General features: G+C 41.3%; 1 protein-coding gene across 4 annotated transcripts in view; it reads right to left on the reverse strand.

Annotated features, from left to right (window-relative positions):
- Window positions 1-386: 386 nt before the first annotated feature.
- Window positions 387-14,715, reverse strand: part of atosb (atos homolog b) — a 34,215-nt gene continuing 19,886 nt past the window's right edge. For 3 of the 4 annotated variants that reach the window (XM_032515299.1, XM_032515297.1, XM_032515298.1), the window contains 9 exons: window positions 14,373-14,559; window positions 13,813-14,017; window positions 11,025-12,347; window positions 9,051-9,109; window positions 8,688-8,787; window positions 2,523-2,681; window positions 1,818-1,886; window positions 1,302-1,507; window positions 721-973 (listed from right to left, as the gene is read on the reverse strand). In XM_032515299.1, the coding sequence (XP_032371190.1) occupies window positions 820-973; window positions 1,302-1,507; window positions 1,818-1,886; window positions 2,523-2,681; window positions 8,688-8,787; window positions 9,051-9,109; window positions 11,025-12,179 (1,902 nt within the window). In that variant the 5' untranslated portion in view covers window positions 12,180-12,347; window positions 13,813-14,017; window positions 14,373-14,559 and the 3' untranslated portion in view covers window positions 721-819. Of the gene's footprint in view, window positions 974-1,301; window positions 1,508-1,817; window positions 1,887-2,522; window positions 2,682-8,687; window positions 8,788-9,050; window positions 9,110-11,024; window positions 12,348-13,812; window positions 14,018-14,372; window positions 14,560-14,715 lie in introns of all 4 variants that reach the window. The other variant, XM_032515296.1, reaches the window with a different exon arrangement.

A 14,715-nucleotide genomic window follows, 5' to 3' on the forward strand; every position in this document is an offset into this window, starting at 1 on the left:
AATAATAATAATAATAATAAGACATCTGATCAAGATAGCCAATTCCATTTCAGCCTTGGCTTTCACTAGTGTTTGTGTCTCAGCTCATATCTTCTCTGCTGGTCAGAAAGTGTATTATTGTGTGAAAAGTGGGGGAGGGGTTACAATCTTCTTAACCCTGCAATCAGGGCTGTGCTTATCGTTTGTTGCCTTTTGTCAAATCAGAACTTTTGGAAATGGTTGGTCCGATGAGGCGGGTGGAACTGCAGGCAGAGTGAAGGACAGTGTGATACGGCACTAGAGGAAAATTCAGGTGTTTAAGTCACAAGGCATGCATGTTAAGAGTCACCACCAGAAGTGTTTCGGCTGTGATGTGTGTAGTATGTGCTCTGAGTAAATCTGTCTTGGTGTGTGTGTGTGTGTGTGTGTGTGTGTGTGTGTGTGTGTGTGTGTGTGTGTATTTCTTTCTTTGTACAGATGAAGATGTTGTAAAAGTCCTGCTTTTGACTGCATAGAGGCAGCATTTCTAATATTGTTTTATATTTTCAATAAATGGAAGATACAAAGATTGGCCTGTTTGCTTGTTTGGAATTTTCTATCACCAATTTCTTTTGACTGTCTGAATTTTTAGTGGTGAATAAATGCATAAAAGGGGGACTTTTACTATCACCAACACTGTCTCATATGTTCATGTGTGTCTTGTGTGCATCCGGTGTGTCTCATCAAGTCTTATCAAGTTTTGGGTCCATCATTCTAGCAGTCTGTCTGTTTCCCTCCCTCCATAAAGCACAGGGGCGGGGCTGTGTTGGCTTTGGGGAGGGTCAAAGGGTGAAGCTGGGGTCACACGCGGGGGGAGTATTTAGGGTTTCTTGGCACCTCGGTGAAAGATTTCAGCTCATAAGGGATCCCTGTGTCCACTTCGATGGATTTGCGGGAGAATAGCAGCCGGATATCATTGTGCAAGTAGATCTTCCCAGATTTGGAGCTCTGGAATCTAAGAAAGTCAGAACAAAAATAATGTGTTAGAAATATTTTTACCTGGAACATTACTGTAAGCACACAGAAATTGTTTGCTAGTATTCAATGAAACATTTACAAAGGGCATTATGTGTGTACGTGTACACACTTAAGTGTGTAACAACACAATATTATCTACAATAGTTCCCCTATGTTTCTTTGTTTGTTTTCAGTTATTATTGTAATCTTAAAACATTTTTCCAGATATCACGCCACATGCTAGTAAAACAGAATTTAATCATTTAAGTGTTAATAAAACAGCAGGTGTAAAAATTGAATGCAGACAGCTGAAATCTCAGTCATACCTGAGATGTATCAGGTAGCAGAGAATCTTCTTCCTGTCTAGCACTCCGCCCCCTGGAGACGTCTCGCCTTTCCCCTCAACCCCCTCCTCTACAGGCACCAGGAAGATGCGGTGGCGCAGGAAGGTCATGTGATTAACGGGCATGTCGCCGAAGTTGTAGGTCACCAGAAACATCTTCACCACAGTTTTGTTGGGATTAAATAAGGTCTGAGAACAGATGTCAGACCAAAGTCAGCATTCCAAACAGCAAAAATACAACCAGGAGTTTTTTTTTAAATTATTATTCAAACCACCAATAAACTACTGCTGTTAGTTTCATCCTTGCAATAACAAGCACCCTAGTAGCATGTATAGGATGACACCAACATATCCCATGGCATCACGACCAACATGCCACAATATTAAAACATTGTGACATACTGTATATCTGTGTCAGATACCTCTGACAGGTTCATAGGCAACATGGTCTCATCCTGAGCAAAGAATGAAACAAGGATGAAAGAAAAGACAAACTTACCACTTGAATGGTCCCTGCTTTGGGTATGCTGTATCCTTTCTTTCCAAGAGGCTCGAGGGATATCACCCCCTGTGAGGGAGATGTGACACAACACTCACTAAATGTCCTCAATCACTGTAAAAGGCAAAATAACTCACTCATTCTTTGGTACATTTGAATAGCTGTGAACTTCTACATCAGGATCAGGATGTAGAAGAAATGTGCTAAATGGGAGCAGCAGTTTGACAGCCGTGTTACAATAGTAATTTCCATATCTGGTTTGATCCACTTAAACATACAGTATCTGTATAGGTTATGCTTGTAAAACTAATTCCTCATCAGAACAGCTAAACTTACATAAAGAAATCTAAAATGACTACATCATGCCGTAGTTACACAGTGAATAATATATATAGTATTCAGTGCTGATGTGGACAGACAAAAGGCTTCACAATATGTGCAGGAAAGGAAAAACACCCCATATTTTTTTTCCATCTGGTTCTAAAGAAGCAAGCCAACATTAACCTATATTCTCTATCTGTTATTTTTTTCGGGAGCTGTTCTGATCTCTAATTTTGCATAGTTTTTCTTTCAACGAGTGTCTTATTGTCATATTGTCACAGCAAACACACTACCTGCCATGTGCAATAAACAGTGTTGCCTATTGTCTGTGATTGACAAAGCGTACACAACCACACACAAACACAGACACACACACACACTGACCAGGAAGGGTGACGGTGCGCTGTGCTCTGAGATGTCGTAGTACGTAACCTGCACTGGCAGGGTGACGTGCTGTGGGCAATAGGAGCCACTGGCACCGATCTCCGCCGTGAAGCCTTCGATCCAGCCTGACGGGGAGAATCGTCCCTTCAGTATGGACTCCTGAAACAAGAGAAAGTAGAAAAAATATATAGCCGTGAACTTTTTTTAAATTTTGGGCTTAAAGGTCCAATGTGTAGGAATTTCTCCCATCTGGCATTGAGATCATATATTGCAATCAACTCTCTTGCACCCATAGACAGTTAAAGAAGGGGACCAACAGATCCCATTGTTCTTGACGGAGACCGGTGAAGGAAAATGTTTCCGGTGATGGCTGGGCTTTACTGCGCAACCTCCAACTGAGCTTGACGACTTAGTTGTGATGTGGGCAATGTCTGAAAGTTGTAAGTCTTCTGGTAGCTGTGCCAAGAGAAAGCTCAATCATTCCCAATCAGCAGAGACGGAGAGCGTAGGTATATATGTTAGGAGATAACATAGACACAGGCTAATTACTGCTAACTAGCATGCTAGTTAACATTAGTCATTAAACCTAAACAGCTGATGTAAGTCGAAACTGTCTGCGTGCTTCTCCTGACAATATGGTGATTTGTTGACTATGCGACGGTAAGTCGCGTGGATATAATGCAATTGTTAGCCTATTTTTACAAGGATCTACAAAACCCATTAGCAGCATTAGCAGCACATGTGAGTTTATCAAATGACAGCTAAAACACAAAAAGGCGGAATAGTATTTCCTGTATGTCCCTTACCAGCTAGCGTATTTCAAGACTACTTGAATTATTATTATTATAAACTATTTACTGCTGGACACCGAGTCAAGTTAGGCCAAAGAATCAGAAAAACAACCTTGGACTCTAAAATCCATAGAAATACACATGTTGTGTATTTATTTTAATTAAAACCAAAGCAGTGTTCAACACAGTGATAAAATGTGCAACAACAATGTGAGCCAAGAGGAGGATAATTTGAAAGCATTAAATAGTGACCTAAAATTATTAGCATTACATTGTAACCTGATTTACTGTATACTAATGCTGATATATTATGATCTTGTCTTAAAATAAGCTATGCTAAGGAGTAAAGCAAATATCAAATCTTAACCATGTCATTTTGGCACTAAGTTATTTTCTGCATTTACTGTTAGATCTTATAATCCCAGGCAAGGCTCTGCAACCATTCGAAAAACAGCTACTGTAGGCCTGTTTACACACAGAGGAGGACCCCAAAATAAGAATTCAGCACTGCTCTCCAACAATTGTATTCTTTTTACAGATATTTAGATATGCAGGGCATAGTCAAAACTAAAAAAACTGTCCAATATTTTGCAATGTATTATGAAAATTGTTGAAATTCCATCCATAAAGTCATGCTTAAATACAATGTTTGATAAATAATTGAATGTGATTTTTTCAAAGGGTAGTGGATAAATACTGTTTTGTGCTTTTGGCCCTCTCCCTGCTCATCATTTTCCATTATCATTTTAATATAATTTCTAAATTTGCAAATAAATAAACTTAAACTCAGACATACCCAGTGCATCAGGACAGTCACAATGTCTATGCATTTCATTAATGTCCCAATAACAAGACTGAATTTTATTGGTGGACCTAATCCTTGACAATCCATAGTTGGGACCAGGAGGCAGAGTCCCAGTCTAACACACTTCTCTGCTCCTTTATTCCAGGTGTTACCTAGTAAAAATCCCATAGTGACGGTGTCTGCCCCCCGACCATTAAAATTATTTAAATCAAAAGGTAAACAGAAGAGGAGCTGTGCATGAAAACCTCATAACAATTAAAACCACAAGTGCAATAGTTCAAAAGAATAGGAGAATTAAATGTGGACTCTTAAACATCAGATCTCTCTCTTCTAAAGGGGTACTAGTAAATGAATTAATATCAGATTCTAATATTGATTTATTTTGTCTTACTGAAACCTGGCTGAGTAATGGAGAATATGTTAGTCTAAATGAGTCCACCCCCCCCAGTCATATTAATACTCACATTCCTCGAGGCACAGGCCGAGGAGGTGGAGTTGCAGCTATCTTTGATTCCAGTCTACTAATTAGCTCTAAACCTAAACTAAATTATAACTCATTTGAAAGTCTTGTTCTTAGTCTTTCACACCCAAGTTGGAAATCAATGCAACCAGTTCTATTTGTTATAGTGTACCGAGCACCTGGTCCATACTCTGAATTTTTATCCGAATTTGCAGAGTTTCTATCGAACTTAGTGCTAAAAACGGACAAAGTTATTATTGTAGGGGATTTTAATATTCATGTGGACGATGAGAATGATAGCCTTAGCACTGCGTTTATCTCTCTATTAGATTCCATTGGCTTCTCTCAAAGTGTACATAAACCGACTCACCGTTTTAACCACACCCTCGATCTTGTTCTGGTATATGGTGTTGAAATTGAACATTTAATAGTGTTCCCACAGAATCCCTTCCTATCTGACCACTGTTTGATAACTTTTGAGTTTATACTGCTGAACTACACGCCGTTAGGCAAAACATCCTATACAAGATGTCTATCTGATAGTGCTGTAGCTAAATTTAAGGATACGATTCCGTTAGCATTTAATTCATTACCAAGTCCCAAAGTAACGGAGGACTCCTATGCTATTAGTCCCTCCCAAATCGATCATTTTGTTGATAGTGCAGCAGGCTCGCTACGAATGACTCTAGACTCTGTTGCCCCTCTAAAAAAAGATAATAAAACACAAGAAGGTTAGCTCCATGGTATACACTGAAACTCGCAAATTAAAGCAAATATCGCGGGAAACTGAGAAGATCTGGCGCTCCACCAAACTGGAAAATTCTCGTTTAACCTGGCAAGATAGTCTTAAAACGTATAGGAAGGCCCTCCGTAATGCCAGAGCAGGTACTACTCGTCATTGATGGAGGAAAATAGGAAACAACCCAGGTTTCTTTTCAGTACTGTAGCCAGGCTAACAGAAGGTCACAGCTTACTGAGCCAAGTATTCCATAGCTCTTAGTAGTAACGACTTTATGAGGTTCTTCAATGATAAAATTATAAATATTAGAAGCAAAATTCACCAAGACCTGCCTTTAACTGGCACTGACTTATCTCTAAATCAGGAACCTTAGAAACAGCTGTAAAACCAGATAAATGTTTTGGTGCTCTTGCTTCACTTGATTTATCAATTTAATTCAATTATTCTTCATCTAAGCCATCAACCTGCCTCTTAGATCCCATCCCGACTAGGCTACTTAAAGAAGTTTTACCATTAGTCAACACTTCACTACTAAATATAATCAATTTGTCTTTATTAACAGGCTATGTACCACAGCACTTTAAAGTAGCTGTAATTAAACCTCTTCTGAAAAAGCCAAACCTTGATCCAGATGTTTTAGCCAACTATAGACCTATATCCAACCTTCCATTTCTCTCTAAGATTCTTGAGAAAGCAGTCGCCAAACAGCTGTGTGACTTTCTGCATAGCAACAGCTTATTTGAGGATTTTCAGTCAGGATTTAGAGTGTCACATATAGCACAGGACAGCACTTGTGAAAATTACTAATGACCTCCTAATGCTTCAGACAAAGGACTTATCTCTGTACTTGTGTTATTAGATCTTAGCGCTGCATTTGATACCATTGACCATATATTCTTATTACAGAGATTGGAAATTTAATTGGCATTAAAGGGACTGCTCTAAGTGGTTTAAGTCTATTATCAGATCGATCTCAGTTTGTTAATGTTAACGATGAATCCTCTGTGCACGCCAACGTTAGTCATGGGTCCACAAGGATCTGTGCTCGGTCAATCCTGTTCACTTTATATATGTCCTTTAGGCAGTATATTAGGAAACACTCCATAAACTTTCATTGTTATGCAGATGATATCAATTATATCTTTCAATCAAGCCGGATGAAACTAATCAGTTAGCTAAACTTCAAACGTGCCTTCAAGATATTAAAACCTGGAGGAGACCTGTAATTTTCTAATGTTAAACTCCGATAAAACTGAAGTTATTGCTCTCGGACCCAAGCACCTTCGTGACGCACTATCCAAAGATATAGTTACTCTGGATGGCATCACCCTGGCCTCCAGCACCACAGTGAAGAATCTTGGAGTCATCTTGATCAGGACATGTCCTTTAATTCCCATTTAAAGCAAATTTCAAGGATCGCCTTTTTTCACTAGTAATATTGCAAAAATCAGGAATATCCTGTCTAAAAATGATGCAGAAAAAATAGTCCATGCATTGTTACTTCTAGGTTGGATTACTGCAATTCTTGTTATCAGGCTGCTCGAAAAATCCATAAAGACTCTACAGCTGATCCAGAATGCTGCGGCACGTGTTCTGACAGGAAACCAGGAAAAGAGATCACGTTTCTCTGTTTTGCTTCTCTGCATTGGCTTCCTGTAAAATTTAGAATAGAATTTAAAATCCTTCTCTCACCTACAAAGCTCTTCATGGTCAGGCTCCATCTTATCTTAAAGAGCTTATAGTACCTTACAACCCTAGGGAGAACTACGCTCCCAGAATGCAGGGTACTGGTGGTTCCTAGAGTCTCTAAAAATAGAACAGGAGCCAGAGCGTTAGCTATCAAGCTCCTCTCCTGTGGAAACAGGTTCCATTTGGGTCCGGGAGGCAGACACCGTCCACATTTAAGAGTAGGCTTAAGACTTTCCTTTTTGATAAAGCTTATAGTTAGGGCATAGAATCGAATATTGTTAGGGAGTAGTAGTTAGTCACATTGTTTTCAGATTATCTATCATATAAATAACTAAAGGGAGACTTGGCATACAGCCCGATCGGTTGGGAGAGTTCTGGCCCGGCCGGGCTGGAGCTCTCTTACTCGTCTCTCTCTGGTTTTGTTGAATAGTTTTAGACAGCTGGGGACTATTTTGATACACTAGTTAGGGCATAGAATCGAATATTGTTAGGGGTAGTAGCACATAGTTTTCAGATTTATATATCAATAATCAGATATAATAGAACCAAAGGGAGACTTGGCATACAGCCCGATCCGGTTGGGGAGAGTTCTGCCGGGGGCTGGAGCTCTCTTTACCTCGTCTCTCTTGGTTTTGTTGTAATAGTTTTAGACAGCTGGGACTTATTTTGATACACTGAGCTCCTCTCTCCTCATCTTTCCATCTTTTCATTTATGTGGCATCCATGTCCCAGAAATGCTTGTTACAACCTATTTCTGGGGAGTCATTCCCCGGAGTCCTTATGTTCTTTTTTCCCCAGCATGTTCCCTTGGATCAGAGAGGCTCCGAAATCAGGGTAGCAGCTATGCCATGGTTCCGCTACACGTTCTGTGATGCCATGTTCAACGTACACTGTGGTGCCTGCTCGTCTGCTACGTCTGCTACGTCCTGCTACGTCCTGCTACGTCCTGCTGTGCCTTGTAATGCTGCACAGCGTCCTGCTACGCATGAACTACCACAAAGAACTGCTACAAACTACTAATTTTTCTATTTTGTTATTGCCACTCTTCATTCTAACCCCAACCGGCCCGTCAGACACCGCCTACCAAGAGGCTGGGGCTGACCGAGGTTTCTGCCTAAAAGGAAGTTTTCCTCGCCACTGTCGCACTGTTGCTTGCTCTGGAGGAAACTAGAACGTTGGGTCCTTGTAAATCCGGAGTGTGGTCTATCTGTAAAGTGTTTGAGATAATTCTTGTTATGAATTGACTATAAAAAATGTATGAATTGAATTGTAAATTCTGGAGTGTGGTCTATCTGTAAAGTGTCTTGAGATAACTCTTGTTATGAATTGATTGATTGATTGAATTGAATCAAGATAAGTGCTTTTGCTGACACCATCATAGAACTCATTTATATGTTTTAGCACTGAGATTATGGTTGGTGGTGGTGCTGTACGTAAGGGATAATGCAGAGCGAGGCTGTCGTTATAGTGAATACAACCCCAACAGGGTGATCAGGACCCCGACGCGAAGCCGTGTAATAATGCATTATATTAAAAGGTCTTTCTTATATTCCTTCCCCACATGTAAGTAAATGGGAAGGACAAGAAATGAGGAACACCTCTAGACCATGGACACCAGTGCCATCTTTGACCTGCAGCTACTTGTGTCTCCTGAAGTTATTAGAATGTTTAAAATGTGTACCTCAAAGTTGCCAAGTAGTGATCTGCTGATGGAAGATGAGGGCCAACTGGAACGTGTGGAGCGGCTGATCCCTGTGTGTCTGCCGCTGCGCAGCTGCCGACTGAATATGACCACAAACACAAAGACCGGTTGTTAGTGGTTAAGAGTATACTAATTTTGTCTTAACCAACATGTGACATGCCTCTGAGTGTGTCTGAGTATTCACGCCTAGACAAAAAAAAACTCACACTCAAAACTTCCACCTTCTCTATAGATGTTGACTTGATGTGTATGGATGAATCCAATCGCCTAATCCCTTTTTATATTGATATTTATAATTAAATTATATAACTTTTTTCAGAAATATGTGATGAACACACTCACCTTTTCAGCCGCAGCCCACTTTTTAGCCGTCTCCCTGATCTTGTGCAATCTGTGGTGGTCTGAACAAAGAGAGGGAAGAAAAAAAAACGTAATTATGACTTGTCTTTTGCTATAAATGTCCTGATTTATGTCAGTCAATACCTATTCACAAAAGGAGAAACTTGCTTGAAATGCTAAAAAAAAAATTACAATTCTCAATACACAGAAGAATTAAAGATACTCAATAAAGATTAAATGGGCATGTGTTCCTGTGAGAGTAATTTATATGTGTAATTGTGTATTTCAGGTGTCCTCTTACTTACTGAGCACTGACTTTTGGATGTTGCACCACACGCATAAACATTTCCCATTTCCAGGCTGCCGTTCATCGTAAAGGCCACCCAACTCTCAGATGACTCTTCACTAGCCAAACCTATTCTACCTGTTAGCCATTTGCTCACAGAACACCTTTTACTCATGGTAAGCCTATTGGTATTAGCTAACCCTTGGTTCCTCTGGCTCTCTACAGAGCTTGGAGCACTTTGTCAGCTGGACGTCTCATTGTCACACTCGACCAAAACCACAGACGGCATTTTGAAATTTCCTCGTCTCCCCTTTCTGTGTCTCTTAAATATCTTTTTCTAAACTTTAGTTACTGAAATATCACCTGTTACAGTTTAGCCTGGCTCCTTTTCTTTAACCCTTTCTGTTACTCTCCCCTCTGTCCCTAATTTGTGTCCTTCACAGTCTTTCTGTTTCTCCCTGTGCTTCTCTCACACATACTCTAAACACTTCTAGTCACGATGAGCCCACCACTGTATGAAACCAAACCAGTGAACCCTATTGCGCACGCACGCACGCACGCACGCACACACACACAGGCACGCGCACACACACACGCGCGCACGCGCACACACCCACACAACACACACACACACACACACACACACACACACACAAACACAGGTCTTTCTGGCCTCCAATGTTCAAAAGTGGCCAATTCACTTCCAGAAACATTTATTTAAGCGGTGTGTGTGTGTGTGTGTGTGTGTGTGTGTGTGTGTGTGTGTGTGTGTGTGTGTGTGTGTGTGTGTGGTGTGTGTTGTGTGTGTGTGTGTGTGTGTGTGTGTGTGTGTGTGTGTGAGTGAGAGAGAGAGACACAGCACACTCCTGTCTGGGAACAATGGACCCTCCCTCAATGGGTTTTTTTCTGGAGCTACTCAGCCTGTTCCAGTGTGGCGTGATAATGAGCTGGCCATCTCTTACTTCTTTCACATTTACTTGTTCTTTTAGTTTCTCTATATTTATGCCTCAGCCTCTTTTCCAGGACTGTCAAAGCTCACAGATGTCTTTCCATTAACCACCATTAACCACTGACTTTGAACGGCTATTCCTTATTCTGCATTCAAGGTTTTACAAAACTCTGCACATGTTGTTCTCTATGTTTGTTTGGTCTAAAAACCTGTTTTTTGCATACAAATGTGCAAATGTGGTTTACTAATGTATTCTGAAATAAAATCACCTTGAGCTTCTTTCTCGTGGTAGTTAATTAGGGTTGGAAAACTATCATCCGGTCATGAAAAAAGAAAAAGATCAGTCTCAACTCTAAGTTGCTTTCTTCAAGAACTATGATATGAAAAATATCAGGATTGTTGTTATTTTGTTAGACCTAGGGTAAATATTTCAAACTCTTGCAGTTAAACTTTGCTACTAGGGAACACTTGTTTAGAGCAGCTAATTGCATTTCTGTCACCAAAATACTGAGCAAGGTTAAATTCTATCTGACTGCAACTCATCAGTGTGCCACTGTACATAGTGTGCCAAGGTAACTTGTGAAGTAGCTACTCTGGTGTTACTGTCTTGTAATTACAACATAACATCATAACAGCTAACATTAGCTATTAGCTAGTACAGTTGCTGGAACTGATTATCTTGTTTTGGTAACTTAAGGTACTTAAGAACATTCCAAAAAACTAAGTATGGGAGTGAGCTGACCTTAGGCTGGTCCCATGCAGAAGGAAGCAGGTGGTTCCAGTAAGGGGCAGCTTTAGCATCAGTGCTGCGACATGAGGCCGGGCCAAGTCCTGGAGCCAGCAATGACAGCCTGCTTCTCTTGGATGTGGAGGGTCCCTCATCTTCTGAACATGACTCGCCTGTGTCGCTCGGGGGCAGCAGCCTCTTTTTGGCCGGCCAATGGCCTCCAGAGGATAGACGGTGGCCGTTACTGCTGGGTGTTTTCTCCCAGGAAGCCAGGCCATTTGAGGATGAGGAGGCAGTCTGGGTGGCACTTCGCTCAGGTGGGGAGGATTCAAGTCCAACTTCCCATTCAGTGGCCTCCCCTGGCTCCTGCAGCTCTGTGTGGTGTGGTGGGGAGAAAGGGCCAGGAGGGCTGGTGGGACTGGCGGGGTTGGGAGTCTCATATGTGGACATTTCATATACGTGGGGGCTGGGCTGGCCTCCAGATGAGCCATTACTACAGCTCTCATTTGCAGGGCTACCTAGTGAGTAGGTGGGTGTGTGGCCCCCGTTAGGTGGCTCAGTCCTGGATGAGCTATGTGGGTCACACATTGGGGGTGATTTAGCTGAGAGTGGAGAAAATACATCAGGAATGGGCCTGTCATGATTGTGCTGAGTTGGGCGTCGGGAAGGGTTGTGGCTTGGGGAGAGGGGTGGAGACCTGGGTGACAGTCCCCCCTCAGATTCTCTGTGCTCCATCTGTGTGCAAGAGTATACAGAACCAGGCCCACTAGGGCCCATTGCTAACCCCATCCCAACACCTTGAGCTGGGGCTGGCCCACATAGCACCCCCCCCTCTAACGCCTCCTGATCTGTGGAGTCACCCAGATGGGGGCGCTTATGAGTCAATTGGGGCTCCTCTAGCCCCCTTTTCACACCCAACCGGACAACCCTTTGTTGGGCATCAGTGTGGGATTCTGTGGAGGTAGAAAATCCCCCCAACTGGGAGAATATGGAGAGCTGGTAGACCTTTTGGAGCCGCAACTGCTCCTGGCCAAAGTGCCTGGACGTCCCAGATCTGACACCAGGGTCAAGGCCCTGTGTTGGGGCTTCAGGTGGAGGCAGGTCCCCCTCCTGGGCTGAAAGCTCTAAGGGAGCCTTTTTGTGGGCTAACTCCACATGAATGTGCCGCATGGTTTCTAAGCTGGAGGACAAGATTCTTGACTAATTTGCAACAGGGTCAAGTAGGTCCTCACAAGTGCCAGGACGCAGAGTAAAATGTTCCACAGGAAAAGGAAGTTCTATACTTCCTGCTGTGATGTTGTCAAACAGTGAGAATTAGGAAGCTGAGCCGCACAGCACCTGAGAGACAAAACAAAATACAGCATTACTATTCAGGAGAGATTTCAACAATAATAGTAGACTGCATGAGGAATGGAAAACATGGTAACATTAACATTAAAAAGGACAAGAAGGAACGGAGCCTTTCCCAAGCTGTCAACAATTATTTTTTTTATTTTTTTTTATTTATCCTTTATTTAACCAGGTAATACCCATTGAGATTAAAAATCTCTTTTGCAAGGGAGACCTGGCCAAGATAGGCATCAAAATTACATCACATCATTACATACATACAAAGACACACATAAAAACCAAATATGCACTTACAATAAAATCTCAATTAAAACATTGACATGTGAGGGAGTCCAACTCAAAGCTTCTCATTTTCAGCTTAAAAATACTCAAAGGAACCAATTTACTAAGTTTCAAGTCCTTCTGCAGCAAATTCCATGTAAAGGGAGCAGAGTAAGCAAAGGCCTTTTTACCCAGCTCAGTCCTGACCCGTGGGACAGAAAACAAGACAACAGCCTGAGAACGGAGAGAGTAATGACCAGTACTTTTCTTCATAAGTAGTGAACATAAATAAGATGGAAGCGCACCAAGAATAGCCTTATATATAAATGTATACCAATGACAAAGCCTCCGTGTAGCCAAAGCAGACCACCCTACACGAGAATACAGCTCACAGTGATGGGTGTGAACTCTACAATTAGTAATAAATCTCAACGATGCATGATAGGCTGCGTCAATCATCTGAAGGCATTATGTGAGAATGTTTAATGATAAGTTTAATTTATTTGTTTTTGGGATCTAAAAATATGTCTGTTGCATTACACGCTGCACATTTTGCAACATATTTGAATAGAACTAACACATCACATATGGTATGCAGATTGTCCTTTCTTTCACAGTTCTCCACATAAGTACTGACTGAATGCCATAGACAAACAGCATAAATCGCATTAAGCAATATCCATTATAAACACCCCTCAGGTCTGGTACATGCTAAATAATGACATTCATTTCAGCCAGGTATTACCGAACACTAACAAAAAAAGTTTTAAGAAAAAAATAGTTAAAGCTGGGAGGCTAAATCCCCTTTTGCTACTTTCTTTATTGTGTCTGCAAAGGAATGTTACACCTCTCAGTCTTGGTTTTGACACACTGCCTAAACACTTAAAATGAAATGACTATGATGCAATGGTTTCACTGTCACTGTGTTAAACCTGTTATGCTCTGAGAAAATAGTCTTGCCACAAAAGCAAAGGGAAGTTGGGTACTTATATTTTATGATATAGTTTGATTGAACATAAAATCTAAACACCAGTCAGGACGTTTCAGTTTTAAAACCATATAAAAATATACAACACTTTAATCGCATAAATGGGCCGCTATGTAAATGCAATTTAGGCAAGGCATCAGTCTAATTTCTCACCTGCCAAATTGATTATTATATTGAAGACAATGCACAAAATCAGCATCTTACCTCTGTGGCTGTCCTTGTCTAATTCTGCCCGTGTGGACAACTTGCATCTGGCACAACATCTGGAGGCTGTGTCTAAAATGGTCTACTAAAGGAATCCGTTTATCTCCATGGCAGCTGCCACAAAGCGACGCCAACATCCCAAGATAATTAATCATGAAACAGTAAGGACTCCAGAGGAAGCAGGAGTGGGCACAGAAGATACGACCTGAGGAGAAATAAAAAGATTTGTTGGTTATACATTAAAATACATGCAACTAAGACCATAATAGGTACTACAGTTTATGATTTTATGTTATTGCAGTGTGTATATATGTAACATTGCAATAAAGCTGAAGATATTCCTCTTTGAACTGCATGCTTGTCCAACACTTTTTCAAAAACTAAAACAAGTTCTGATTTCTTTTAAACATTAGAAATTTCAAGCAACTTGGTCAGGCAACCCATTGGTCTGTACACATCAATTGTATTGTATCTGTTTGTAGAGAGAAAGACATTTAATAAAAAATGTTCTGCGATAAGTACCTTAGTTAAAATCCTTATCCTGAAGGCTAAAAACTTACCAGAGGGGCGGAGTGTCAGTGATGCAGGAGGCTCTTGAGAGGAGATGTCTCTGAACTGGAATGGGAAATAATACGATTGAGGCTCCTTCTGTGATTGGCTGATAGCCGGACACGCCCTCCTTGGTCACCTGGGCGTGGTGTGTTGCACGGCTGTGACATCATTATTGGGTCATTCCACCCAGAATCCCTGAAGAGAAAGAAATACATAGGAAGTAATCAAATAAGCGGTCATCCAGTTGATTTTACTTTACCAATAACAGTGGAACAATTCTTTACACACACACACACACACACACACACACACACACACACACACACACACTACCCCCACACACAACACACA

The sequence above is a fragment of the Etheostoma spectabile genome, chromosome 5 (genome assembly GCF_008692095.1).
Source record: "Etheostoma spectabile isolate EspeVRDwgs_2016 chromosome 5, UIUC_Espe_1.0, whole genome shotgun sequence".
NCBI classification, from domain to species: Eukaryota; Metazoa; Chordata; class Actinopteri; order Perciformes; family Percidae; genus Etheostoma; species Etheostoma spectabile.